Here is a 27459-nt window from a genome sequence, read left to right as displayed (position 1 = left end):
TATATACATACATATATGTGTGTGCGTATAGTGTACACACACTAGTATGCACATGGCATAAATTTAGTATACCTTGCATACAGAGTTGTATGCTTATATGTAAGCATATATAAAAGTTCAAGACAAAATGTTAAAGCCTACCAGTAGAGAAAGGATAGCAAAACTTTGCCAAATACTCATGGTTTTACCAGAAAAATGTTTTCCATCTGACTCAAAGTAAAACAATCAATATGTCTATTTATTTAATGAAAAACAAGCTTGTACCAAGACAAAATAGATTATGCTCCGTTAAAATACTTTTCTTCATCAAGTATTTTGAGACTGTAAAATATCAATATTAAAATAGTATCAGTGTCCAATATTTTGATTCTGACTTCAGAGTTTTTACCTGCCATGAAATACAAATTAAATAACACTGTTTAGTTTGAAAGTTATTATGGTGCTTTTTGGTTTTTCTTTTAATCTGTAGATTTTGAGCATCCATTTTTCTTCCTCACCCTTTCAATATAAATTTTAGGATGCCTGATATTGTAGTGGAATAAGTGTTTCTGTAGTCATTATTTACATTCATTAGATTTCAATTCCTTTTTCTAAATTGCAAAAAACAGTAGAGATTTGAAGAGCTACCTTTCTGATAATTACATTATGCTGCATTAAAAGAGCTTGTCAGCTTTCCTTTACAGCTTGAAAGAAGCCTGAATACTGCTAATCTCACCAGTTCAAACAGACCTTTGTCTAGTGTATAATACTTAGTAACTCGCTACTTCTAAAAACACGTAACAACCATACAAATACACACAAATAGGAGAATTTATAAATCTAATAGTAAATAAGTTATTGTAATGTCTGAAATACCTCACTGAAATGAAGGGTACCATTTAGAGGGCTCAGATCATATCTGGCTGCTTCCTCAAGAATCCATAACACTGTAACTTCTCCTTTTCCTCCCTGACTTCGGCTTACATTCAGCAGAACAACAGCAGCAGAGTCACCAGATGTCTGAGGTTCCTTCACAGTTACCTGATGGAGAAATAGAAGGAAGGTGTGAGAAAGGATGTATTAAAAAAGTCAGAAGCTGCATTGAGGATGTCAAATGACATGAATATGTGTTTTAGGTAAACAACAGAAAACATCATCAATGACAGTTCTGAACAACAGAAGAGAAAATAACAGGTGTAAGGAGTGAGTTGATTTCTGCTAGCAAAGATTAGTCACTCAAGTAATTTCTGTATGCTCTCTGATTCAAAACAATTACAATGTGACCAGCAGGCTCAGCACCAGCAAAATGGAAAGCATAAGCACTGAAAGAACTAATATGAAATATTCTTTATAATTTCTTTATTCATTTTACTTTCAGTAATGCAGATTATTATACAGACCATAAAAATCCTACCTAGGATGTCCTGAATTGTTAGTATAGGGAATTAAATTGATTCAGTCATGCAGAAATCTATGTTTATGCAGCAGCACTTTCACTGTTACTACCATCCTACACTGCTAGATGAAGATAGGCACTAATATCATTTCAATGAAATTAGGTCCCCCACTGCAGTGAAGTCTTATAAAAATCAGCTATATGTTAGTGACATAAACCCACTCTTCAACTTTAGCAGAAATTAATGCAACTTAATTAAAACTCACATTATTTTGCTCAAAACTGAATACCCCAACAGGGGAATCATTTGGTGGAATAGCAACAGTTACCAGGGTGTCATTCCCAAGTCTTGCACCACCTGTTACTCTCACCAGGGCAATTTTGAATATCTCAAGGAATTCAACTTCACTGTCATCTATTATTGTAATTTCTATTTCTCCTGTAGCCTGTAGGAATGTTAAAAAGAAAAAAACAAACAAACAAACAAAAAAGTTTCATTTATAGTATTATGTGAATTGCTTGAAAAAAATTCAAATAGGCAAATTTTATCTAGTAATAGATAAACAGACATTGCTCAATTGTTCGTTTTCCTTTTTATGCTTGTATATTTATAATAAGAAGATACAATTTCAGTAGTGGTTTTTAAGTCAGTCAGTTTAAATCTAATTTTTTAAAACCAGAAGACTGCTCTGCTTTGGTAATCAGTAGAAAGTGTATGTTGATAATATTGTCAATATTCAGTCAAAATTCTGCACACTATATATATATCCTTCCCTTTGCCAAAGGGAATGCTTATATTCATTTAAAATCAAAATCCCTTGTGTACACTAAGTAGTCTAAGGTGTACCAAGAAATTTAAAATTATGTGTAGAACAAAGCTAAGAAGGCTTATTCTGAGAATTTTTAGTGTAGATGGATTTTGCTACAAATTTTCAGTGTAAAAGGGTTTATTATTAGAAGTTATGTCCTGACTTGCCGAAGTCTCAAAGACACACAAGCCTATTTGGTCAATGCTTGTAAATATTCTGGTTTTCCATGTTAACGAACTGAAGCTGGGAGTATCATTAATGTACATAAGGCCATAAATAATAGGATTTCAGTGAAAATTCTGCTAGAGGAAAACACACAAAAAAATATTAAGCTGGTAACCCAGCCAGGTAAACTTTCAGGAAGTGAATACCTGCCCATCTGCAAATGTAAGGTTTCCAAATGATGGTGTGAAGTCTTCAAAGCTGGCAGTTGAATGAATGGCTTCCCAGTACAGAGTTGCTGATCCAAACCTCCCAGCCTGTCGAACAACTGGGAGTTTCAGTATATTCTGCGGTGGTGGTACCTCATAACCAACAACAGCTCCAGTGATATCCTGTACATTGAAAATGAAACTGCAGAGTGTCTCAACGAACTTTTTCTTTTTCCTTGGTTTTTTTTCAAGTTGACTTGCAGTTAAAAATAAATGAAAAAATACGTAACTACTTAAAATGGTAAATACATAACTACTTAAAATGATCTGGTCTTAGCATTGACATTGTTCTGAGCAAAAATCTGTATTAGATGACTTCCTGAGATCACTTTTTATGACAATAGTTTCAGCACTGCCAGATTCATAATAAATGTTGTATATTATTTGTGATAAACATCTTAAGAAAGAATTGTTTGTCTGGTATCTGGCCATTTTACCCAGAACAATTTAGTATCATAAAGCCTATCAAACACTTTCAGAAGCCATCTGAGAAATCAGACTGTCTTGCTCAAATGCCACTTTACATGTTTTTAATTCAGACTTATTTACCTTTGTAACATTAAAGTTAAATATTCCTCTGGCATCATCATTTTCTTCAATTGTTATTTCAGCTATTTCTAATCCAAGTCTCTTCACACTTGGCTGGCCTCCAGAGGAAAAAGTGATCAGCTGCACATCAGTAATATTGATTATAAATCCCTCTTGTAATTCTGGAATATTGTCCTGAAAAAAAAGGGATTTTTTTTGGTTTTGTTTTTTTTCTTGATACATTACAAGTTTATAATATAGTTGACTACTTGTAGGTTGTTCACTGTTCAAAACTTCTCAGCATTTGGGACCATATAACAAATCCCTTCCTTCATACTATATGAAGGAGGAAAAATACTACTTTTGCTGAGATTTTAAAATCAAAGCTGACAAATCTGATTCCAGATCTGCAAGAACAGTGGAAAGCAGTGCTGGCTGTCACCTGTTATGCTATCTAAAAGAAAGTTAGCTAGATCTCAGAAACCAACCCATGATTTGAAAATCAGTATCTCCATTCTAAATATATTTAAAGAATATATATAATCTTTTTTTCATTTTTCATTATTATCAGTAAACTTTGAGACTATAATAAAACAAAGAAATTGTCTCATTCCCAGTCGTATGAAAGTTTTTTTGAAAGAGGTGGCCGCAAGAGTCCCAGCACAGACATTTCTAGAATGTTAAGTCATACTACTACTATAAAATCAGTACCATTTCCATTTCCTTAGAAGATATTAATAGCTAAAGAAGTTGTTAGGCTACTCACAGGCAAAATAGTGACTATGACAGAGGTTGTTGTTGCATTCTCTGCCATAATGACTGTTTTCTTTTCCAGTATATAATCCTCATTTTCTGTTGCTCGGTTGGAGGGGGGGAGTTCAAAGTTTGGTGCAGTGCTCAACTGAATGGAAAGATCTCCGACAAATCCTTGCTGTCGAACAATTAGTAGAGTAACAGTAGTTGAATTCTCCTGCCCTATAGTAAGGAGAGGAAAAAAAATTAAAGATATGATTCTTTTATAGCCATAGAATATGCTGAGTTAGAAGAAACCCATCAGGATCATCAAGCCAACACCTGGCCCTGCACAGGACACTCCAAGAATCACACCATGGGCCTGAGAGAACTGTTCAAGCACTTCTTGAACTCTGTCAGGCTTGGTGATGTGACAACTTTCCCTGAGGACCCTGTTCTGGTGCTCAGCCATGCACTGGGTAAAAAACATTTTACTGATATCCAACCTAAATCTGCCTGAACTCAGCTTCATGCAATTTACCCAAGTCCTGTCACTGGGCACCAGAGAGCACAGCCATCAGTGCCCACCCCTCCTCTTCCCCCCATGAGGAAGTTGTAACAGCAATGAGGTGTCCTCTCAGTCTCATCCTGTCCAAGCTGAACAGACCAAGTGACTTCAGCCACTCCTCACATGGCTTCTCCTCATGGCCTTCACCATCCTCACGGCCCTCCTCTGCATGCTGTCTAATAGCTTAATGTCTTTCTAATGCTATGGCACCCAAAACTGCCCCTCTCACTCCAGCTGAGGCTGCCCCGGAGCAGAGCAGAGCAGGACAATCCCCTCCCTTGCCCGGCTGGAGATGCTGGCCCTGATGTCCCCCAGGACACGCTTGGCCCTCCTGGCTGCCAGGGCACTGCTGGCTCCTGTTCAACTTGCCACTGACCAGGACCCCCAGGTCCCTTTCCATGGAGCTGCTTTCCAGCATCTCATTCCCCAGACTGTCCATACATGCAGGGTTGCCCCATCCCAGGTGCAGAATCTGTCACTTTCCCTTGCTGAACCTCATATGGTTGGGGATTGCTCAGTGCTGTAATTTGTCAAGGTGTCTCTAATTTGTTGAGGTCTCTCTTCAGGGCCTCTCTGCCCACAAGGGAGTCAAGAACTCTTCCCAGTTCAACGTTGTCAGCAAACTTGGTATTCCTAAGAGTCCTGCATCCAAGTCTCTCATGAAGATGTTGAAGAGAACTGAAACTAGGATGGAGCCCTATGGAAGCCCTGTTTTAACCCTTGGACTGCTTGATTTTCAGCTCACCTAACTACTGAAGCTGCTTGCTATAGTCCACTTCAGTTCTGCTCAGTGACACAACAGGTCTTAGATAATTCAAAGGCTTAAGCAGAGGAGCACACAAAACAGGTGTGAACACACAAAACAATACCTACATCTGGAGGTACTGTGCATTAAAAAACTGGATCTAGAAGAATAATAAGATATGAAATATATACAGTTTCATGTGTGATAGACAGATTATTATTTTGAAAATTCTACTTTGATTCAGTTATGTTTCCAAATTTCCATCTCAATAGCTTGCCTGGCCTTTCATGCCTAGGCCATCACTATTGATTCTGAGACAGAAAGAGGTATTGAGGGTAGTCATCTTGGCTGTAAATGTCAGATATCCTCAACTTAAATATTGAAAAAGTTAAATAGACTTGTATCAGTCAGGCTCAGCACCCTTTTGGGAAGGCAGATTTGTAATTTTATCCAATAAATTATGAAATACCTAAGCTGGCTAAAAGTGGTGCATTTAGGACTGGAGAAGTAGAAACACATAAAATGTAAACAGGCTTGTACTTTAAACCAGTTACTGTAACCCGATACTCTTTCACTGATAGCACTTGTGTATAATTCATGAAAAATGCAACACTTAAAGATTGGGGAAAAAAACAAAACCAAACTGTAGAACCACTGGAAGCTAGGAACCGTCCTCAAATCCTAACTTCAAAGCATATATGCTTATAATGTGTAAGAAATCAACAGAATCCCTTTACGTTACTTCTAGGTGCTAAAAAATGGGCAACAGCAATTCACCTAAAATAGAACATGTTAGAATGTTTTGCCTGTGATAATATTCTCTGATGCAAAAAGTAATTTCTGCATATCTAATTTGCTAATATGGACAGAATATTAAATAGAAAGTTCTAATTGGGTTGTTCAAGTATGAATAGCCCATCAGGTAGCTGCAGGAACAGCCCCAAAGAATGCCAGCTAGCTCCCTGAGCCAGGAGAGAGAGAAGCCTAAGCATGATGGCAATTCTCCTCTGGCCAACTTCCTGGGAGTTCCTTTTCAACTTTTGCCTGGAAGGAAAACTAAATCAAACATGAAAGTGCAAGCAGAAAAGTAACACCTTTATCCTGAAGTGGAATTCACTTCAGCTCTGCTTCCTTCCTTCCCCTAGCCCTCCGAGCAAAAAGCTTTTCTTTTTGAGCCACTTCAAGAGGAAAGTCTTTCTATGTAAATTATTTTAAACAATATAGCAATCCCATTAAACAGGCATCTTCTGCTTTTTATATAAACAGAAGTATTTTATGCATTAGTGATTTACAACTTCTCAAACAAGAATGGCTGGAAAATAGAGATGTATGCAATGTGAAATATAGCATAGTTATATATTTTAAGGGATATTTATGCTACACTAATACAAAACTGCTGAGATACATATATCTAGAATATATACATACACATACATACATACATATATATATATATATATATATATATATATATATATATATATATATGTAACCGGTGTTATAACTTCAACAATACTGACTTTGCAAAACCATACATTCTTTCCTAAGAATCAAGAAACAGACTTACCTTCTGGCTCTGTGGTTTTAACAAAGAGGGACTCCATATGCCACTCAATCACACCATGCGGTGAGTCACTGGGTAAAATGCTAAGTACAGCTCTTGCCCTTTCAGGATCAATGACAGCTCCTTTTGTGGTATCTTGAACATCCACAGTGGTAACACGGGTGAGTGTGATTTCCACCGTCTCTGAAAGCTCTGCAACACTGTCTGCGAGAATTGTCAGGGTGATTGTGGACAGGGCCTGACCTTCTGAAAATGTAATCTAAAGTTTTAGAGGGAGGGGGAGAAAAAAGTCAAATTTCTCGTCAGCATAGTTAAACCCAAAGTTTTATTCAGTAAATTCTGTCAGTTATAAAATCCATGTACATACACACATTCATATCTTATAGAATATGAGGTTGGAAGGGAACACAAGGATTATCTAGCCCAATCTTTCTTGCGAGTACCACAGTTTAAACAGGATGGCCCAGCATCCTGTCCAGCTCAATCTTAAAAGTGTCTGTTTTGGGGAGCCCACAACTTTCCTGGGAGGGTTATTCCAATGGATGACTTTCCTCATGGTGAAAAATTTTCCTCTTATGTCCAATAGGAATCTCCCCAGGAGTAACTTGCATCCATTACCCCCTGTCTTTTCAATGTGACACCTTGTAAAAAGTAAGTCTCCTCCTTTGTAGCCACTTTTTCATATACTGAAACACGGTCTGAACATAAGGTCTCCCCATAACCTTCTCCCCTCAAGATTGAACAGTTCTCTCAGCCTTTTCTCATATGACAGGCTTACCAGTCTGTCGACATGTGGCCAGCTCCGGACCCCCACCAGCCTGCCCATATCTATTTTCTATAACTGGGACCAAAACTGACCACAGATTTCCAACTGTAGCCCAAAAAGTGCTCAGTAGAGTGGGCTAATGACTGCTTTATCTCTGCTGGGAGTGGCCTTGTTGATGCAACCCAGAAACATCCTGGTGGATTGTTTCAGTGTTCTCTTATATTGAGCTTATCAACCAGCAGGATCCCCAGGTCGCTTTCCCCAGTCAGGCTAGATGCCAGTGTGTGCTGCACTCCTGGATTATGTTTTTCACAGTGCAACACTTGTTACTGATAAATCTTCCAGCCTACCCAGGTTTTCCTACTGGGTGGCTCTCCAAAGTCTCCACTTCCTCACTAAGTTTGGTATCATCATCAAATTTCATCAGAGTACACCTGATCTCATCACCCACATCAGTTATGAAGATATTAAACGCTGTTGGGCCCAATATTGATCCCTGAGAGACCACACTTGTGACAGATTGTCAATTTGAAAAGGACCTATTTACCACCACTCCCTTGCGGGAAGCAATAACATATTCGTTTATTTAGAAGAAGGCTATTTCAAGCTGCACCAAAAACATTGGAAAAATCCAGGTAGACAATGGCTTTTTCTTTTCTTATTACACAGCCTTTATCTCAAGATTTTTCACCTTATTTTCTCCTCAACCTGCTGAGATGGGGGAGAAAGAGAGAACTAGTTGGTGGTTTTTAGACAGGTAAGGTCAACACACCATATATATCCATATCAAAAGAAGGATGAACATGTAATACCTATTAAAATTGTTGCTATGTGAAGAAATGGCTACTCAACTTTTTTTTCTTCTTCTTCTTCAGGTAAAATGATTGATACACACTTTGTCTATCTATATTTTTTTTTTTAAAATTCAAATTCAAATTAAATTCAATGAGAAGTATCATAAAATCACTCCAGGATTTATTTAATAATAATTTATTTATTTAATAAAGGGCCCTCCATTTGATTAGGTCTTTTTCAACAAGGAAGATGTATCTATAAACATTTAGGCTACACATAACGTGTAGGACAAATAGAAATTTACATTTAACATTATACTTTTCTGACTCTTCTTGCCTGCATAGGTATGCAGTGTACTTGTGTGGTATGTAGCTGGAATGCTCAAGGAGTACTTAAAAAATTTCAGTATGATTGTTTTGGCAGCCTGGATTTCAAGTAAATTTATTTTTCTCTTAATTTTTTTTTGGCTTTGTTTCTGCTACAGACAGCCACAAGGTGGAGGACTTTGATTTACAGAAATTGGCTCCTGCCAGTCCTAAGACATATAAGGAGCTTTGACCACAGGAAAAACTGGGTCTTAACATGGCTGGGAATCTCAAAGTCTCAGAAACATAGAAAACTGGGACTTGTCATATTCTGCTGGGCCACTTAAATTCTCCATTGTATTGAGAAAGTCAGGACAAAAAGCAAACACTCACAAATTCCTACCTATGCAAATGGTTTGACACAGTAGCTGAGTGTCACAGCAGGAAGAAAGAAAGATGGGAATAGGATACTACAGATACACATTTCCAGTGCCTGGACAGCACTGCAATATCAGGTTCTAGAAGTGCTAAAGTGATATCACTGTATTATGTGCCAGACAGAAGCACAAACCTCTAGAATCACAGGAAAGGACCGGAAGCAGGGATTAAGAGAAAAGTGGGACAATCTAACATGCACTGTCCTTCTCACTCAGTACATCTTAATCTATTGTCTGAGACAATATAGTCAGTGCTTCCCCAATAGCAGTGATATTATTAAATACCATTCCTGAAGCTGGAAACACATCACTTATGCTCCCATTAGCAATCCACTCTACTGTAACTCGTCCATATGTTCCTATTAAACGTTCAATATTCAGGGTGATCAAGCTGTCCTGTTCCATTTCTTCAATTTGCTTAAATAAAGAACTCTGAAAGATATACAACAGCAGAACCAAAGCATTAATTTCTTAGAAAGAAAAGTTTCTTTAGGGAACAGAGTATTTAAAGAAGGCCAGAGACATTGGGCATGAATAAATTAATCTACTCATCAGCAGCTAAATGCAAGTCTATTGATTACATTTTATATATCTTAATATTCAACAGACCCAAATTTCATAAATGTAAGAATTTGATATGTCACACCTCTTCATCCTAGGCAAAAATTGAATGGTTTTTGTTAGTTTTTTGGTTTTTTTTTTAGCACAGTATTTTATGTCCTAATCATATGAAGCAGATAACAAACATGTAGACTTTTCAAGACAGACATACATTTACTGCTGTTACTTTACTATAATTCCTCCTCCTCACACAAGTCTAGATCCAATGTTTCCTTTCAATGATTCTTCTTCAGTGATTTATATATTTATTAGGCATTTAGTTCATATATCTGTTTACGTAACTTCTACAATATTTGATGATTTAAGAATCACAACTCCAAATAATACCTTCAGTCTGACATTTTCTCTAGTTTTTATTTTGTTCAGGCAGATGGGCTCATCCTGTGGCCTAACTATTTCAGAGGATAAGAATCTTTACTTAATTCCCTTGATTAACCAATTAGTAGGGACTATGATGATATCATATATGCCATCTGAAAACTAATTTTTTAGGTTGCTGCAAAATGAAACTGATAAAATAATGGGCTATTCTAAATGTAAGGGGATTATAAAAACTCCACAATAGGGACAGACTGGATCTGAGTTTCTGTTGCCTATATAACCAAGTATCAATGCTAAACCTTCTGTCTCAGGTTACTATAAGACTTTAGAAAAATAATCGCATCACATGCAATTCTAGTATGTTTCCTTTCTGTTATTCAGAAATCATATATACATATTTTAATAATTTACCTTTAAAGTTTTACCTGAGCAAATGCAATGACTCCATAGGCATTGTCATTAGGAGGAATAATTATGTTAACGAAACTGTGAACACCAATCTCTGCACCTCCTTTAGGGTTTTTCAGCCACACTTTAAAACATTCTTCCTCCTCTGGGATGCTGTCATCCAGGATATTGACTGCTATCACAGCTTCCATGTCCCCAGGCTCAAATATCAATTCACCTGAACTAGCATACAAACAAACACATCAAGTAATTATAAACTGAGGATATGAATAACAAACTTCAAAAGCACTACTGAAAATTTAAAGAGCATTTTTGATGCTGAAATTGTTGGTGATATTCCTGAGTAAGTCACTGAGGTTTAAAGGTTGTAGGACTAGAGTTTGGTTTGCTTTTTTTTCTTAATTACAATAGAACATATAGTAACTGATATTTCTTTTTAATGTAATGTAATTTAATTTATCTTAAATGAAACCTTTAATACCAAGTTTAACTGCAAGTCCTTTTATTCCATTCTTTAAAGCAAATTGTGGGAAGTTTGACTTCAGCTTATCCTAAGGCTACCAGTGAAAAATTCTCCCTAGTGTTAATAAACACAACACACAGAGGTATCTATAATGTTCTCCACTGTAATAAAAAGATTATCACAGAAAAAGGAATGAAAGATCTAGCAGATAAACCAAAAAACCTACCTAGGTATAAAGTCTGACTGGTTGGAGATAGTTGTCAGCTCATAAATCTGGGAGATGGAGTCTATAGAAAGAGCAATCAAGCTCTTGCTGGAGTTCAGAGACCTTGCAGTAGTGGAAGTGATATGATCTGCATAGGGAGCTTCCAGTGTCAGAGAGAACTGGTTCCCTTCTGAGTTCCAGGAATACAGTGTTGTTGTGTCCTTACCAGAGATGAGGATGTGAACTAAATTGAGAAAGGAAGAGAAAAAAAGAAATTCTCAGTGATACACTTAAAAGTTCTTGTAATACCAGAAATGTCCTTGGAAGCACAATTGTTAAAGTATCTCTTAAAATCTGAGAAATAATATGAAAATTGAATGCATATATTTCTTCAATTCCAGTACTATAAATAAAATCTTACCTAAACCTGAAGGAGGCATGAAAACATGGATATTTCTTACAGCAGAGACTGGAAGAGACTGAAAGTGTCTGAAGGTAGACTGTCCTGTCTCCCAGATGAGAATTTCAGAATTTCCAGTTTCTACAAAGGAGAAAAATGACAAACCCTACATTATATTGCTACCTGTTAATTAAGTCACACACTGGTGGCCAGTCAAAGGCAGAGACTGGCAGCTTTAATTCTAAGTGGCTGGTGATTGTATCTTCCTTTTTACTTGCATAACTTCATAGCATGATATCACATTAGATGATTTATTCCATGTCTTCATTTAAGGGCTTTTCTGCACACATTCACATAGGAGAACACTAAAAACCCCAGCATACAACAGTCAAGTGCAAAGAAATCTATGGACTGCAATATACACTTCAAAATAGTCATAGGGATGCAGACATAAAGCAACGTTTAAAGTGTTATACTTGTAATAAAAATGAACTTTGCTGAAGAATGATCTTTGCGTATAAGAAAGCTCAGAAAAGCTTAGAAAGGCTTCAATGAGTAGCAAGATGAATGGAGTTATTATTTTCTATTGTTCTTGGGAAAATATTTCATTAGTTTCATAAGTATTTGAGAACAAACACAATGCTTTCGTTTTCTGAAGGACAAAACACAGATTACTTTGATAAGAAGCTTTTCAGCAAATTGTCACCCTTCAGTAATATTTTAATTTCTATCTAAACTCCAAATGCCTTTGCTACCAAACAAGTCAGCATATACTTAGCAAACTCAGTGTCTGTTTTCTGTTAAATACCTTTTGCAACAATTAAATATATATCAGATCCAAAAGTCCAGGCCTCCATATGTTTTATTTCTTTTACTGGTAACTGATGAAGATTCCTAAACTCATTATTCAGCCACTGGTACAAGAGCACATTCTGGCTGGTATTAGACAAAGAAACTACTAAGTACATAATGCCTCCTCGAGGAAACAAGGCAATGTTCAGAGCTCTGTAAAGTGGAAGTTGATGATGCAGCACAAATATATCTTTATTCCACTGGAAAACCTGTAAAAATGTAAAATATATTGTATTATATATTTTATAACAAGCACTAAGGAAAAATAAATAAAGTGATTTCATGAAAAACTGGAAATACTTATAACAAGCTGATTTCCTCATTTCTGTGGTGGATCCTACATTATGGTGGAAGCACACTGATAAGCAGCTATAAGTACCTTACTACAGGTACCTGTGCCTGTTCTTCAGATGAACAGGTTTATGGTCAGAAGCTATTTCTATTCCTATTGCTCTTGAATGTAATGGATTTCAAAACAGAAATGACAGTAGCAATATAATCAAACCAAGTCAAAATTACATATTAATGCAAGGAGTGTTGTTAACATTTAAACAAGTTTAGAATTTTATGTCTTATAAATCTGTAACAGAAACACAACTAATTTTTCAGGAATTAATTTCAGTTTCTATAGTTCTATATTTCCTTCCTATTTAAAACTGAAAACAAACCAAACTACCTACATCAAAGCCATGGAAGGTAAGTGTATTCTAACCTGGATGGAACTGAAACTGGTGGTATCACTCACAAAAATCAAATAGTTTTCTTCATCTGCAGCAAAATGTTTGACAAGTGTGGTATCCGTAATAGAGAGGGTCTGTAGCTACAAGGAAAATGTGGCAAAAATGGTATTTGGAAGTCAGTTCAAGTTTATACATACACACATATACAATAAACAGTTCAAGTTTATACATACATATCTTTTAAAAAACTGTAAAATTTCATATAAAACATATATAAAATAATGTACACAAATTGTCATGGATGTAATTTTTAATTTAAAAAATATACGTGGGGTGACTTTACAAAATTAATATTAATTATACATTTTTCAGAAAATTCTCTACTACTTAATTGCTCCACAATTTCCAAGCATTATATCTCACCCTCAAAATACGACTGTAAAAATCATTAGACAACAAGTTGTAATAACTGTCATGGTTTAGGAATGGTATTTCTCAATTTAGTGTTCCCATTGAAACACTCCAAATGCTGCCTCTTCCTTTCCCTCTGCAGTGGGATGGAGAAGAGAATTGGAAGCACAAAAGGTGAAAATCAAAGGCTGAGATAAGGACAACTTACCAAAAACAGCAACACAATGAGAAAATGAACAGTGAAAACAACAATAATAGTGGGAGAGGGTACAAGAGAGGCAAAGATTCACGTGTGAAAATGCTCACTACACACAGCCCATCAATGCATGAACCATGCCCACGCTACCCCATCCCCCAGGAGGGCCCCTTTCCCTCTGTCCCCAGCAAATGACATGAGGTGGAATAGAATAACCTCTGGGTTCCAGCCATGTCCCCTCATGGCTACTGCAAAATTAACCCCATTCTGGCCTAAACAAGGACAGTAACTAACATCACGGACTCATGCAGAGTGCTCAGTTGCCAAACTAGCTGAGAACAGAGCTTTTTCACCAAAACATTTGTTTCCCGAAACAAGACATGGCTAGACAGAAGGGCCTCACAAAGTCCTTTCTAACCCTATTATTTAATGGTTTTGTAAGTAACACAGATTTACCTTCAATAGTTTGCGTCCAGGCATGAATGCATACACACTGCTGTTGGAAGCTCCACGACTGCTTCCTCCATGAGTAATCACAAGGTAGGGAGAGGCATGGATTTGGAAAGACACACAGCTTTTAGGATTCCACATAGTGAAATTCTGAGAGAGGAACAAAAATGCAGAATTGAAATGTCAAGGTTTTATTAAGAAGCATGGTTGGTGTCTGTAAGCAGGCATTTACCTCAATGGCAACAAAAACTCCTTTCCACTGGTAGAGAGTAGAAAACACAGCTGGAGGCGAACGCAACAGCACACCATACAGGAATTCGTCCGATGGAAAGAAACACCAGCTAACTGCCGACTCTTCCACAAAGCTTTGCAAAACAGACAGAACATTGATACTACCCCCTGCAATAGAAAAAAAGTATTTATCTTAAAGGTCTTTTACAGCACCATTTTCATTATTTATTTGCTAAAACCAAATCTAGTATTAGAAATCACAGAATATTCTGAGTTGAAAGGGATCCACAAGGATTATCATGTCCAGCTCTTAAGTGAATGCTCATACAATGGTCAAACCCACAATCTTGACATTCTTAGCGTCATGCTCTAAATGCCTAAACTACATTCTGAGTTGTCTCTAAATAGTTAGAATAAGTGCACGTAAATACATGGAAATGGTACAGCACTGAGGTTGTACTGGGAGTTAAACAAAAAATTAATTTCTCATATATTACTATTACATATGGGAGATGCATAGGCAACTTAAGTGTGATTCAGAGTGACTCAGTTTGGAATTTGAGAAAATTAACTAGATAGGAAGAAATAAAAAAGTGACAAAAAAAACTAAAAAGGTATTTATCCTCATTCTCTGTCATCACAAGAAGTAGACATGGCACTAAGATTCTTAGACTGCCTATTCATTCAACACATAGAGAAAAGGGTGTCTTTTATATAATATTAGAAAAGTCCAGAACTACAGGTAGTAAAGAACAAGTTTTATAAATCAAAGGTCTTGTGAAAATGTATAAGCAACATGAAGAGCCATAGAGATTGTTGAAACTCTGGCAGCAGTGGTGGATGACAAGCTGACTCTTAAGCAGCCAAGATCTTTTCTCTAATGAATTTTGATATCACAAAAGTATTACAGGTGAATTCTCATTTCAAAGATATATCTCCTGTATATTTGGTTACTCTGTAGCTATCTCCACTCTGAAAACAGCAACAGATGATCTCAATAAAGTGAACGTACTGATGCCAAATGCAGTATCCGACAACGTCTCCCACTCAACACTCACAGACACGTTGAGCCCATTACTCCGTGAAACTTTCAGATAAATTGTAGTGTTCGCTTCTTCAACTGAGAAGATATTTGTCCTAAATTTGAGAATTGTGAAAATAAATTTTAAGAAATATTATTTTTATAGTATAAAAATAGGATTCTTACTGTACTCTTTCAGCACAGAAAATGCAATTAAAAGAAAATACTGGGTTTGTTCTGTGATGGACTAATACTAATTAAGGTTTCCTGATGTTTCTTCACACAATACTTTGACAAAACCATGGGAAATTCAAAAAAATCTTAAATTAGCCTGAAATTCAACACACTAACTATATGGGTAAAGCTGAATTATTTCTGAAAATATCACTCAATATCATAGACTCATATGATCATAGAATGGTTTGGGTTGCAAAGAGCCTTAAAAATCATCTTGTTCCAATGCTCTTGACATAAGCAGGGACATCCTCCACTTACCAAGTTGCTCAGAGCTCCATTGAAATTGAGTCTCCAGGGATGTGGAATCCACAACCTTCTCTTCCCAGAGCCTCACTACTCTCATAGTAAGGAATTTCTTCCTGATATCTAATCTAAACCTGCTGTCTTTCAGCTTTAAGCCATTCCTTCATGTCTTGTCACTACATGCCCTTGCCAAAAGTCCCTCTCCAACTTTTGGACAGGTTTCCTTTAGGTGCTGCAAAGCTGCAATGGGATCAGCCCAAAGTCGCCTGTTCTCCTGGCTGAACAATCCCAATTCTCTCAGCATTTCCTCAGAGCAGAGGTTCTCCATCCCTCTGATGAACTGAGTGGCCTCCTCTGGTCTTGCCACAACAGCTCCATGTCCTTCCTGTGCTGAGGACCCCAGGGCTGGAGGCAGCTCTGCACGAGCACACTCACCAGAAAGGCACTGAGGGTCTGACCCCCCTGCCCTCCCCTGCTGCCCACGGGGCTTTGGATGCAGCCCAGGACACGTTTGGCTTTCTGGGATGGGAGATCCCGTGGCTGGCTCATGTCCAGCCCCTCACCAGCACCCTTTGGGGCAGGGCAGCTCTCGATCTGTTCATCCCCAGCCTGCACTGGGGTGCTCTGACCCAGGTGCAGCACTTTGCTTGGTCTTGTTAAACCTCAGGAGATTCCCAGGGGCCACTTGTTGAACTTGTACAAGATGGCTCATTTGGTTTTGAAAAACAGCCCTGGGTGAGGATGTATCCTACACAAGCTTAAATAAATAGGTAAATTAGAAAATTTCTGATTCCCAGGACACTGGGAATTCCTAATATTGATTACTATTAGTGAAATGTTTGGGGACCGATGAAGTACTGTTGAAAGTAAAAATGCACAGAGAAATCAATGCTTCTAATGGTGAATAGTCCATTTTAAGTTTTTCTGGTCTTCTGTACAACAGTAATAGTATTTCACAAATAGTCTACTTTTTAATATCATAAATTTTACAATTTGAGTATTAATTTTTTATAAAGGGAAACCATCTCTATGGAATATGAAAACCTTCTTTTTAATTGAATGAGGGTTCAGTACCTATTTGTAACTGGGTAGATGCTGAAAAGCCCCAGTGGAGCCTGGTTCTGTAATATCGTAATCATAGTTTGCACTCTGGTGCCTAGTCTGGCTCCTCCAGTCGGATTGAACAGGGTGACAATAAAGTGCTCATCCAATTCTGGTTCTTCATCCAGGATTGCAGAAATATGCAGTGTCTGAAAACAAGCATAGAAAGCTCTGAGACTTGACAGTTAACAATGACAATGCTATTCAGCCCATGCTGCAGTTTCTATTCTTTCTCTGTACAGCTCTGGATAGCATGGAGGCACAACAGCAGCTCTTGAAACAGGAGAAGGCAAGAGAAAGTCATGTTCAGGTCGGGGTTCTAAAGGTCCTCTGGTGACCTCCAGTAGTGCAACAATAACGTGACCATATCCACTTTCTTTTTATTTTTCCTTCCCCCTCTTTCTTCTGAAATGTAGCAGGTTTTGATCCTTTTTTCATACTTCTGTTTTGTGCTTATTCCTCATATTCCTTGGTAATTCATAGTCCCCATACAGCTAACTGATCCCCTAATGAAGCTCAGTCAAGTTGGGCTTGCTTTACTTTAGCTGTCAACTGAACTATCTCATGGGCTACAGGGTAGTTACACTTCTGGTACTGGGAGCAAAGAAGGAAAAAAAGGCAATAGAGGAATATTTAAAATACTCTTTTCTTGAAGCTTTATTACCTCTACTGCACCATGATGGATAAGAATAGGATTGTCTCAAGGTGGTCTCAAATCAGCAGAGAACTGTCTAGAAAGAAGTAGGTGTTTTCTCTGTCACTCTCCCCATTACAAAAGAGGTAAAAATTCAGTAGTAAATGTAGCTTTGCCTTAGAAAAATTATTTAGGAATGACAGATTACTAAAATAATCAGGAATTAAAATGAGCTTACAACATTTTAGATGTCTATTTATTTCTGCAATAAATCATGTTTAAAGACTGTACTGAGAAGTCTTTTACTCCCTAAGTCTCACAGACCTGCTAAACTGGAAAAGAAAAAAAAATAATACATGAAAAAACACAAACATTGCTGAAATCTTCCAAATAATTTTTAAAAAAGCCTTCTTCACTTTTTGCATTATAATTATCATATTACCTTAAATCTGACTCCCTCTTCCAGAACAATGTATCCTTGAGAAGGGGTCAAATCCACTGATGGCTCAGAAGAATTAATTTCACTTACAAGATATTGAACAGACACTGTTCCAAATATTCCCTGAGGAGGTTCTCTAATAATATTTAATACTGCAACACTTTCCATCAGATGGAGAGCTGTTTGCTCTCTTAGAAAGAAGTGATCACTGTTATTGAATGATAAAACTCCATGTCCATCATCATTGGCAAGTATAGTAATTGTGGCTTTTGAGAAATAAACAATAGAAATATGCTTTAATTAACAGAGTGAAATATATTTATATACATATACAAATAAATAAATACATAAATCCATTATTTCTTTAATATATGTATATGGCTTTTATGTTTTTATATTACTTAACAGAACATGTAAGAATTTTGCTTTACCTAGGAAGATTCCTAGAAAGGAAGAATCTAGACTCTCTTATTAAAGCATCCAGCTTTTGCATTTTCTCATTCCTTATTTTGCATATTATTTTGTTAGTTTTACATTTTTCACAGGGATGTTTAAGAACTTTCCAAATTTGTTTAACAGTTTACCATAGGAGCACACTGGTGTTTTCTAAAACATGATTATTCAGAAGAATGAAATTAAAGTGACAATTCTGAAGAATGAGAACATCAAAACTAAGTTTTACCTGTTGTGTTCTCCCCTAATTCCAGGCCAAATGAGGGATTTGTTAGAATTAACTGGAACTTCTCAACACCTTCAGGAATATCATCATCACAAATCACAACAACAACAGATTTATTCCTTTCTCCATCAGCAAAGAAAAGAGTCTAGCATTGAAACACAGAAAGCATTGAATATTCAATAGCTGATAATACACACAGGAATTTTAAACTAAGGTAAACCAGAGTTGCCTTAAACAGGGAGGAAAGAACAGGCAAGAAGAGGAGTAATTTCTATGTTCCTTATAAATTGATTGAAAAAGAAGCAAAACAGTTAAATAGTTTAGCACAGTACAGAGTGAGGACAAGCAAGAGCAATTCATTTTGAAAGTTCTGTTGCAAAAAATATTGAAACTTACATCTTATATGCTCTTGTCTAAGCAAAATTGTATTTGAAACAGATGTTGGAAAGTTTACAATGTGTCTTATATTTAAAAATGCTTCAGTACTAAAAAAGAAAGAAAGATTAAAATAAGATGACTACATCTATCTCACTATTTAGATGATCAGAGCAACTGAAACAGATTGTGAAATCTAGCTGTACTAGTGACCATTCTGCAGAGTAAATAAGATGTTCTTTTGAGGAAATTGAAGAAATGAAAACTACTACATTTAAAATTTGTTTCTTACCCTTGGGATCACATTAAAATCCAAACCCAGCTGTGCTTCCAAATTTTGGGCATAAAAAAACACAGACACATTGCCATAAGATCCTTTGTTTCGGTATGCCATTATGGTCAGATTCCCATGAGATTCATTAACTTCAAAACTAAAACAAAAACCAAGACAAATTCTCAGTGCTCACTGAGCATGTTCTTTTAATAAGATGGTAGATAATTGTTATATTTTCACTTAAAATCATCCCCTCTACCTTTTAAGAAAAAGGCACTGTTACAGTAAAGCATCATTACCACTTGTATAATGCAACCATTACAATATTGTTTTTCTTATCAAAATGAAATTGAACTAGAGGATCCTTTTCCCCTACTTATTAGGGATTAAGCCTGTCTACAAGCATGGATGCCTTCTTCCTAGCTCCTGGAAATCAGAGAAAATATGTGGGAGATGCCAGTGTGCATGCTTACATGGATGTAAAGGCTTGGGCACTGGATGGAGGCTTGAGAGAGTGATGGGAGTTTACAATACCAAAGGATGATAGTGAAAATAAATACATGGTAGCATGACATTTCTGAGTAAATATACTGTAAATGTTGGTTTCTAGTGTGGGAATTATTTTTCCAGTTCCACTGAACTGAATGACGTGTTGTCATCTCAAACATCTGTTCCTTTTGTAAATAGGAGTTTTACTGTTAACTGAAAATGAAAATAATTGGGCAACACTAATCATTAACTCCCATAGGACGTTCTTCAAGGTGACAAGACTTACTTGGTACTTTCCCATTCAACTACTCCTCTTACTCCATCATTAGCATCAATAACAATTTGAGAAGCTAAACCTTCCACATCTAAAAAGGAAAAGAGAAGGACATGTAAGAACAATAGAGTTAATTTTCATTATTTTCAAGAATTACAGAAGCATTTCTTCATATCTTTGCTAATTTTGTAGAAGAAATACATAATTTTTTGTCTCCAAAATGTGGAGGAGAAAATGAAGTGGACAGGATACTTGGAAAGCCTTGAAAATCTGTCCTTACTAGCTTACTATTAGAACTGCAGCACAGTGGCTTAAATTACCACCATTACATTTAATGCATTAAAAAAAAAAAAAAAAGAAAAAAGAAAAAAAATTGAAGAAAACCCACAGCACAGAAAAATTAGAAAATTACAAAAGCAAGATTTTTCATGAAATCTTAATTCATCAAGTCTTATTCATTGTATACTTTTATTATGATGACATTTAATGTTTTACAGACTGTGCCATTCTGAACACAGGAGGGAAAGTGAGTGAAAAAAAAAAAATAAATCCAGTATATATCGTTTCATGTTCATGTTTCAATGCCTGATAATAAATCTTAATGGCACACACCACAGATTCTCCTATTAAAAAAAGAATAAAAAAATTTCTTTTTAGTTAGTTTATGTATTGTAGCATTATATTACTACAGAAAAACACGTGTCTTCACAATAACTCTGTAAGATTATTTCATGTATTGCCCTGTGAAAATACTAAGCAATAGATTAATACCAGCAATTAACTTCCACTAATTTCAGGGACCAGAACTTGACAGTCAGAACTTGATTCTTCTGAGAAAATAATGCCTTATTTTGTTTAAATAACATCACATGACTATCTCAATTTATGTAAATTAACTTTCAATAAAAACTGAAAAATAAATGAAGACTGACAATTTCTACAGAAATTACTCCCCTAAAGCTGTAGTAAATATACTATTTTAGATCCATCAGAACGATTTCTATTGAATCAGATAAAACTGAATAGAAGATCACCGCCATGAATCCAAACCTGACACTATGAAATGGTAATAAACATTAGCAGCAGCTGTAGCACCTCTACACAGACAGCAGAAAGTTTTAGAAATCCATAGGGATACAGTGCATATAGACCCTTCAGCTCCCTAACTGGTGTTTTCCCTCATCATGTCACAGTCTGATCAACTCACTCAAGATCTATAATGCTTTGCTTTCAACATCAGATGTCTTATTTCATATCTGAATTCCTTCCCCTCCCCTGATGCCCTCCTGCTATTTTACCCCATCTTAAGTCTTTCTTCTATCCATTAAGTTTATTCATTTTTATTTCATCATTCTCAAGTATTGAACATTTTTCCTTTTTGTAATTTTTTGCACTTTTGTATTAGAGTTGGTCCTTTTCTTCCACCTTTTCTAGATGATGGGATGGAGCAAGAGGAGCATGAAGAAAACATGTTCATTGTCCTGATGTTTGCTGTTTCTGCTCCATATCCATGAAGTCTCAGATCAGAAATAAAGGTCACTGAAATTCCATGTGTTTAACTGTATGTCACTGACATGCCAGACCTACACCACATACTGCATGCACAAGACAGGGACAGAATTTATTATATATTCCAGATAGGTATGATTAACTGAAAGTCAGTATTATGTGCAGAACACCTATCACCTTTGATATTAGACACCTAGAATTACATTAAGGATTTTCTATGGGGTATGGCATTCCTAAATCCTAAACAAATGTATTACACCAATAAGGATTTGAATTCTCAATCACAACAAAGGAAATACACAAAAAGGGAAAACAAAATTAGAATATAGTCTGATAACAGAATTAATTGTGACATTTTATAATGAAGAAAAATTTTTGCCTCATGGATTAAAACTGTTATCTCATCATCCTATGTACCTCAGCATCAAGTGATCATGACTCAGACTGCTAACCACTTATGGCAAAAGGTAAGATTATACTGCACTCAGAAAAAAGTAAATCAGTGTTTTTACTTTACTGATAATGTAAGTAAATGTTACTCTTCTTATGTTTTAAATTTTAGACTTGACTAATCACAGCTCGGTATCTACACATCAGCAATCAGTCTTGCAAGTTACCTTTCAGTCTGTAACGAATTAACTCTGTCACTGCAATACGCATGCAAAGAAAGGGAAAAAGAAATCATAGAAGAAGTTAGAAATAATCAGTGTAATTAGTCACTGGTGCCACAGGATAACCCAACCATCTTTAAAGCCAGTGGCAGCTATGCTACTGAGCTCAGCAGTAGAATGAAGACCTAAATAAGCAAACAATAAATGAAGTTCTGTAGGAAGAGTAGGAATACAGTAGATCATGACTCCTAAATCTGATAAAGAGTAATAAAAAGATACTTTTGAAAGAGTGAGCGAAGAAACTATTTGAAGGAATTCTCTGTAAATATTTGTTTCCATATTTACCTGGAAATTAAAATCTCATTAACACATTGCCTATGCAACTTTTCAGATAACTGTGTTCTCCAACAATTATTAAATAACTCCTCTATGAAAATTGTCTTATAATTTCTACCAAGCTTTGAAAAGTAAGGAACCAGTGTAATCATAACTATGTTTGATGTTCTACAATGTTTCTTGCAGAATACTCTGTCTCATTTTGGCTTATTTGGGAAGTGGTAAGTGCAATAATGATATGGCAGAGTAATACAATGTGCATTCAACTGATATAAAAATAAAATTGAACATAATTGTTTGTAAGTTGTTTTACCAAGTCTAGGTGGGGAGGAAGTTGAATGGTTCATAACAAGTTCCACTGAAGTTAAATTAACCAAGAAGAATTCTTGCACTTCTGGTACATCATCCTACAAAACACAAATCCAGTATATGCTTTCATTTTCTTTAATAAAAAAATCACAGAATTTGCCAAAAAAGCAACACACTAGAAGTCTCTAACCCCATAGCAACACTAGAATTAATTTATGTTTCCATTTTCTTGGAAAATTTTTACATAAAATGTTAGTTATGAAGAAAGATATTATATTTAATGGAAAAGACTGTGGTGACAGTGAATGAGACATGAATAAATTTCTGCTCAATTTTAAAAGCAGAAATAGCAACCACTGATAAATTAAGAGTCTGTAGCAAGCAATGAATCACATTGGTCTGAATATCAGAAAATAAAGTCTTAATGAGAGAGTTAAATTTTATTTTACTGTAAGTAGTACTGTTTTCTGTTATTATTTGTCTTTCTGTAATTTTACCATTAAAGACCAAAGCAGTCTTTCTAAATTACAACAAAATTGATAGCTTCAAGTAATACAGCTTGCAAGATTCAAGTTCCTCAATAGTCCTTTTCAGTTGTCAAACAAGTAACTACGTAGTGAAATGATATAGAATTTACCTCTAGAATAGTAACATTTATGGCAGCTGATGTTTCTCCTTCTTCCAAAATCACTGAGTCAGAAACAGCTACATAATCAGCTCCTGGTTCAGCCAAGGTCCCCTCTGTCTCATTACTTAAGGAGACCAATCCTGGAACTGTGGCATATGTAACATTGATAGCACCTGTTTAAAATGTGACAAAAAAAAAAAAACTTTGGTTTTTTTTTTCAATTCTTATGTAATGCTCACTAGAATAGACAAAGAAAATAGACCAAATGCTCGCTGAAAAACTGAAAAGCTTAACTACAAACCAGAGGATAAAAACACTAATCTGAAAGCAATGGGATTTATTTCTTTCAGTCCAGCCTTTAATGATTTGTCCAAGAGCAAGAACTCAGAAAGCATTAGGACCCAATGTATTCATATATTTGAGGTGCTGTGAACTGCAAATATTACATTACATACCTGGGACATCTAATGTATTATTAATACCAGGTTTGGTGTCAAGGGAAGTAGAGTGTTTCAGGAACGACTGATGTCTAAGAAAGGCTCTAAATAGAGTTATAAATTTAGTTTCCTTCCCAGAAAGACTGACATATATGTTGAAAGAGGATAAAAATTAGGGGACATGCTGATATATATTACTAAAGAAAAAACTAGACTTTTTTTTTTATATATAATAAAAATATATCTCACTAATCTGGCAGAGTAAGTCAAATTGCAAATTTAAAGACAGTGATCCTGGAGACAAAATGAAAAATTAAATTGAAATTTAATCTGTGCAAAATAAACATAGGGTATAAAAGAATCTTAGTTTTTATAAATAAAGATGGAATTCAGTTGAGAGATTTTACATTTACAATGGATACTTAGAATAAATTAATAATTTTCTAAGTAGTGTTCAAAAGGTAATCTAGGTACTGATTGACATTAAAAAACAAATGGGAAAACAAAAAAATGGCATTTAAATTCCTCTACAAATCTGTAGTGTCTCCACATCTTGAATGTTTGTTTCAACTGATCACCTCAAAACAGATAAGAAAAAATAAGAGAGATTATTACTGAGGTCTCAATATAGTTTAAAAATTCAAATAGAAAATGATTATGTATGTTCTCAGTGGAAGTCAAAATAGTCAGGAAACAAATCCAAAAAAATATTTGCACAGCACATTATTGAAGTTAGTACCAATTAATTTGATTTTAAACAAAATTGAATTGAAAAGAAATACAGATTTCTTAGGAGAGGCACAAGCTGAATTCATAGGCATCAATGCAACTTTTTCCATGGGATATTCTTAAACTGTCAGAATATGATAGTTTATAGAGGGGATGATGTGGGAATGATAATTCCATATAGGTTTCTTTTCTCATGTTTTTTTTTTTCTTCTGGACAGACTAACAATTGAAGTCAAATGTGTGGGACGTAAAAGTGCAACCCTAACATCCAACTAGCTATGTCATAGCTCCCAGATCCCTTGCTGTGGAATTAAAGGCTATAGCTTCAGTTTTAACTACAACTCAGTTTCCAAATCTTCAGTAATGCATCTAGAAGTTCTGAAAACATCAACTATATCCAAGATTTTCCAGAATTTCTAGCCTCCCTGTCATAGCTTTCATTTTTCTAATGATTTTGAAAACAAAATTTAATTTCCTTTGGAGATGTTATACAGACCTAGAGATCCAAATTCTCTGTTAATAAAAAGCTGAACTGTTTTGTTTTCCTCTGGAAGTAAAACTACCCTGGATGGAGAAGCAAAATTCAGTACTCCATGTGGTTCATCACTAGCTTCTACTGTCAGAACCGCTTCATATCCTTGACTGTCCAAAACAGCAGCACCAGAAGGAGAAACACCTGTAAAATAATCAATGGACTACAGTTACTAGTGTTAGGTAAATTAAGTTTTGTCTTACATTACTGCTGTTGTCTATGTACAAACAACAGCCAGTAAGACTGAGAATGAAATCAAACCAAACACATATGCTCACTGAATTTTACAGATGGTGTGAATTGTACACATAATTGCATTCTATAACAAGCACAGGAATATTCAATCACAACAAAAATAGTACACATAAAAAGTATATAGGTCAAGACTGTACTAAGAAATGGGAAAACCAGAAGAGACAATGTTAAATATGAACTTTCCTAAACAAATTCTATTGTAAAAGGAGAAAGTTTTTCTAGGAATTCATTATAAAAATTTATATTCAAGATGTCAATCATTCCATTAAGAAATTACTGAAAGTGTTGCCTTGATGAATAACTGTATTGATTTATGCTTATCCTGAAGGATCACGAGAGTAAACAAATTTTTAAGGCAAGCTGGCAAGGCACCTATCAGCAACACCACCCATGTCAAGTTAGTTTGATGTTTAGAGAGTAATTCCAGTTTAACAAAGGGTATTTCAGAAGGGATGGGTCTCATGCTTCTTTTCTCACTATAATTTCAATGAAAGAGTAAAATATTCTGACCTCCTGTAATTCAGACAGATCAGAAAGACAATATGGTAGAAAAAGTTGTTTAAAAATATAAAAATATCCATTTGTTTTATGACACCTGTATCATACGTGTACATACATACACAGAAGCGTCAAGTCTGTTTCAATAAAATGTGGACAAATTTTGCACAGTTTGCAATATTTTCAATATTCTTAGTCCTACACTTCCAATATGTTGCATACACACAAAACTATTACACCACTAAATGGCAATTTTAGTTATAGCAGATATAGCAGTCTGTAGTTCTGCATTACCTTCTGTTTTGATGTTGTATAGGATGATCCGGTACTCTTCTTTTTCCTCCGGAATATGGTCATCCAGCAAGTGGACATATAATGTTGTATTCAATATCCCCTATAAATGTTATTGATAAACTGACTAGTCATTAGTGTACAGAGTACAAGTAGTGCCACTCTATCATATGTATTTTGAGCAATATCTTTAAGAAATTTCAAGTTAAAATACTGAAAACTATAAATTCCCTGCAGTTTAATCATATCAAGACAAAGAAGACTGCTTTAAAAACATACTTGTTTCATCATCTCACTTCGAATTACAATATTCTCTTTTAGCCGTTTGATTTGCTTGTGGACTCACCTCAGGAAAGAAGAGAATTCCAGAATAGTATTCAAAATTTTGTTGTACGTTATGTCCAACTATCTTCCATTCAACTGTAACATTTCCCAGTCCTGGGGCAGTTCTTACAATATGAAATTGCAGTCGCTCTCCTAGGCACAAAGGACAAAATGCAATACTTTGGGGTTTCTAATTCTACAATTCAACTGTTCAAACGAAAACAAAAAATATGAATCATAGTTGAAGTATTTTTATCTAAAACCTTAATATTTTTGATAGTGAACTTCCCAGTAGTTATATAATTTTTTATTATTTTTTTTTATTATTATTATTGAAACAAAACCACCACAAATCCAAACTCTTTCCTCATGGGTTTTTATGAATTTAATTCATTCGTGGAAAGAAGTATCAAAATATAAAGGTACCTGGTACATATGCATAACTGCTATCAAAACATGCACAAAACAAAGAGCAGTATCTGTGAACTGAACGAAGAATACATGCTCTATACACAGTTTTAAAGCAGCTAACTGGCATAGAATAGGCATGTTCCTAACATCTGCAGTGTCTTGTGACTTTACATAGTGCATGTGAAAAAATACTTGTAGTCACCTGAGAGTCCCATTTATGTGAGTTTGAATTGAAAAATGTTATCAGTTTCTGGATGTTAGACCATTTAATTAAATATTATAAACATTGAAAAAACACCATAATTACTTCTTTTAGATATGTATTTTCATTTGATACTTAATATCTCTGAAATGACAATAAATTATTAAAGATTAATTAAGAAATTATAAAACATTAACATTTGTATTGAGATAATGTCCTTTTAAAATTATGGGTTTTTTCAGTTATAGCACTATATACAAACTATATGTAGCAGAGTATTTCAGGTCCAGATAAAAGCTTTCAGCTTCAGCATGCTATGACTAATCTT

At 35.4% G+C, this 27459-nt stretch overlaps 1 protein-coding gene across 1 annotated transcript in view; it reads right to left on the bottom strand.

The window, feature by feature from the left end:
• The window catches only part of ADGRV1 (adhesion G protein-coupled receptor V1), a 269547-nt gene that overhangs the window by 163818 nt on the left and 78270 nt on the right, over positions 1-27459 (bottom strand). Inside the window, exons 40-64 of the mRNA XM_086866622.1 lie at positions 26541-26671; positions 26198-26297; positions 25115-25294; positions 23462-23625; positions 22829-22922; positions 20072-20150; positions 19315-19453; positions 18651-18792; positions 17972-18234; positions 16869-17044; positions 15306-15430; positions 14295-14461; positions 14069-14212; positions 13038-13145; positions 12282-12534; positions 11495-11614; positions 11095-11317; positions 10423-10627; positions 9341-9487; positions 6756-7011; positions 3910-4118; positions 3165-3338; positions 2556-2738; positions 1642-1821; positions 856-1020 (exon numbers count right to left, since the gene is read on the bottom strand). Of these exons, the coding sequence (XP_086722748.1) occupies positions 856-1020; positions 1642-1821; positions 2556-2738; positions 3165-3338; positions 3910-4118; positions 6756-7011; positions 9341-9487; positions 10423-10627; positions 11095-11317; positions 11495-11614; positions 12282-12534; positions 13038-13145; positions 14069-14212; positions 14295-14461; positions 15306-15430; positions 16869-17044; positions 17972-18234; positions 18651-18792; positions 19315-19453; positions 20072-20150; positions 22829-22922; positions 23462-23625; positions 25115-25294; positions 26198-26297; positions 26541-26671 (4127 nt within the window). The remainder of the gene's footprint in view (positions 1-855; positions 1021-1641; positions 1822-2555; positions 2739-3164; positions 3339-3909; positions 4119-6755; positions 7012-9340; positions 9488-10422; positions 10628-11094; positions 11318-11494; positions 11615-12281; positions 12535-13037; positions 13146-14068; positions 14213-14294; positions 14462-15305; positions 15431-16868; positions 17045-17971; positions 18235-18650; positions 18793-19314; positions 19454-20071; positions 20151-22828; positions 22923-23461; positions 23626-25114; positions 25295-26197; positions 26298-26540; positions 26672-27459) is intronic.

The sequence above is a fragment of the Cyanistes caeruleus genome, chromosome Z (genome assembly GCF_971803275.1).
Source record: "Cyanistes caeruleus chromosome Z, bCyaCae1.hap1.1, whole genome shotgun sequence".
Classification (NCBI taxonomy): Eukaryota; Metazoa; Chordata; class Aves; order Passeriformes; family Paridae; genus Cyanistes; species Cyanistes caeruleus.
The sequence above is the reverse complement of the archived record's forward strand: the minus strand, read 5'-3'. Positions and strand labels throughout refer to the sequence as shown.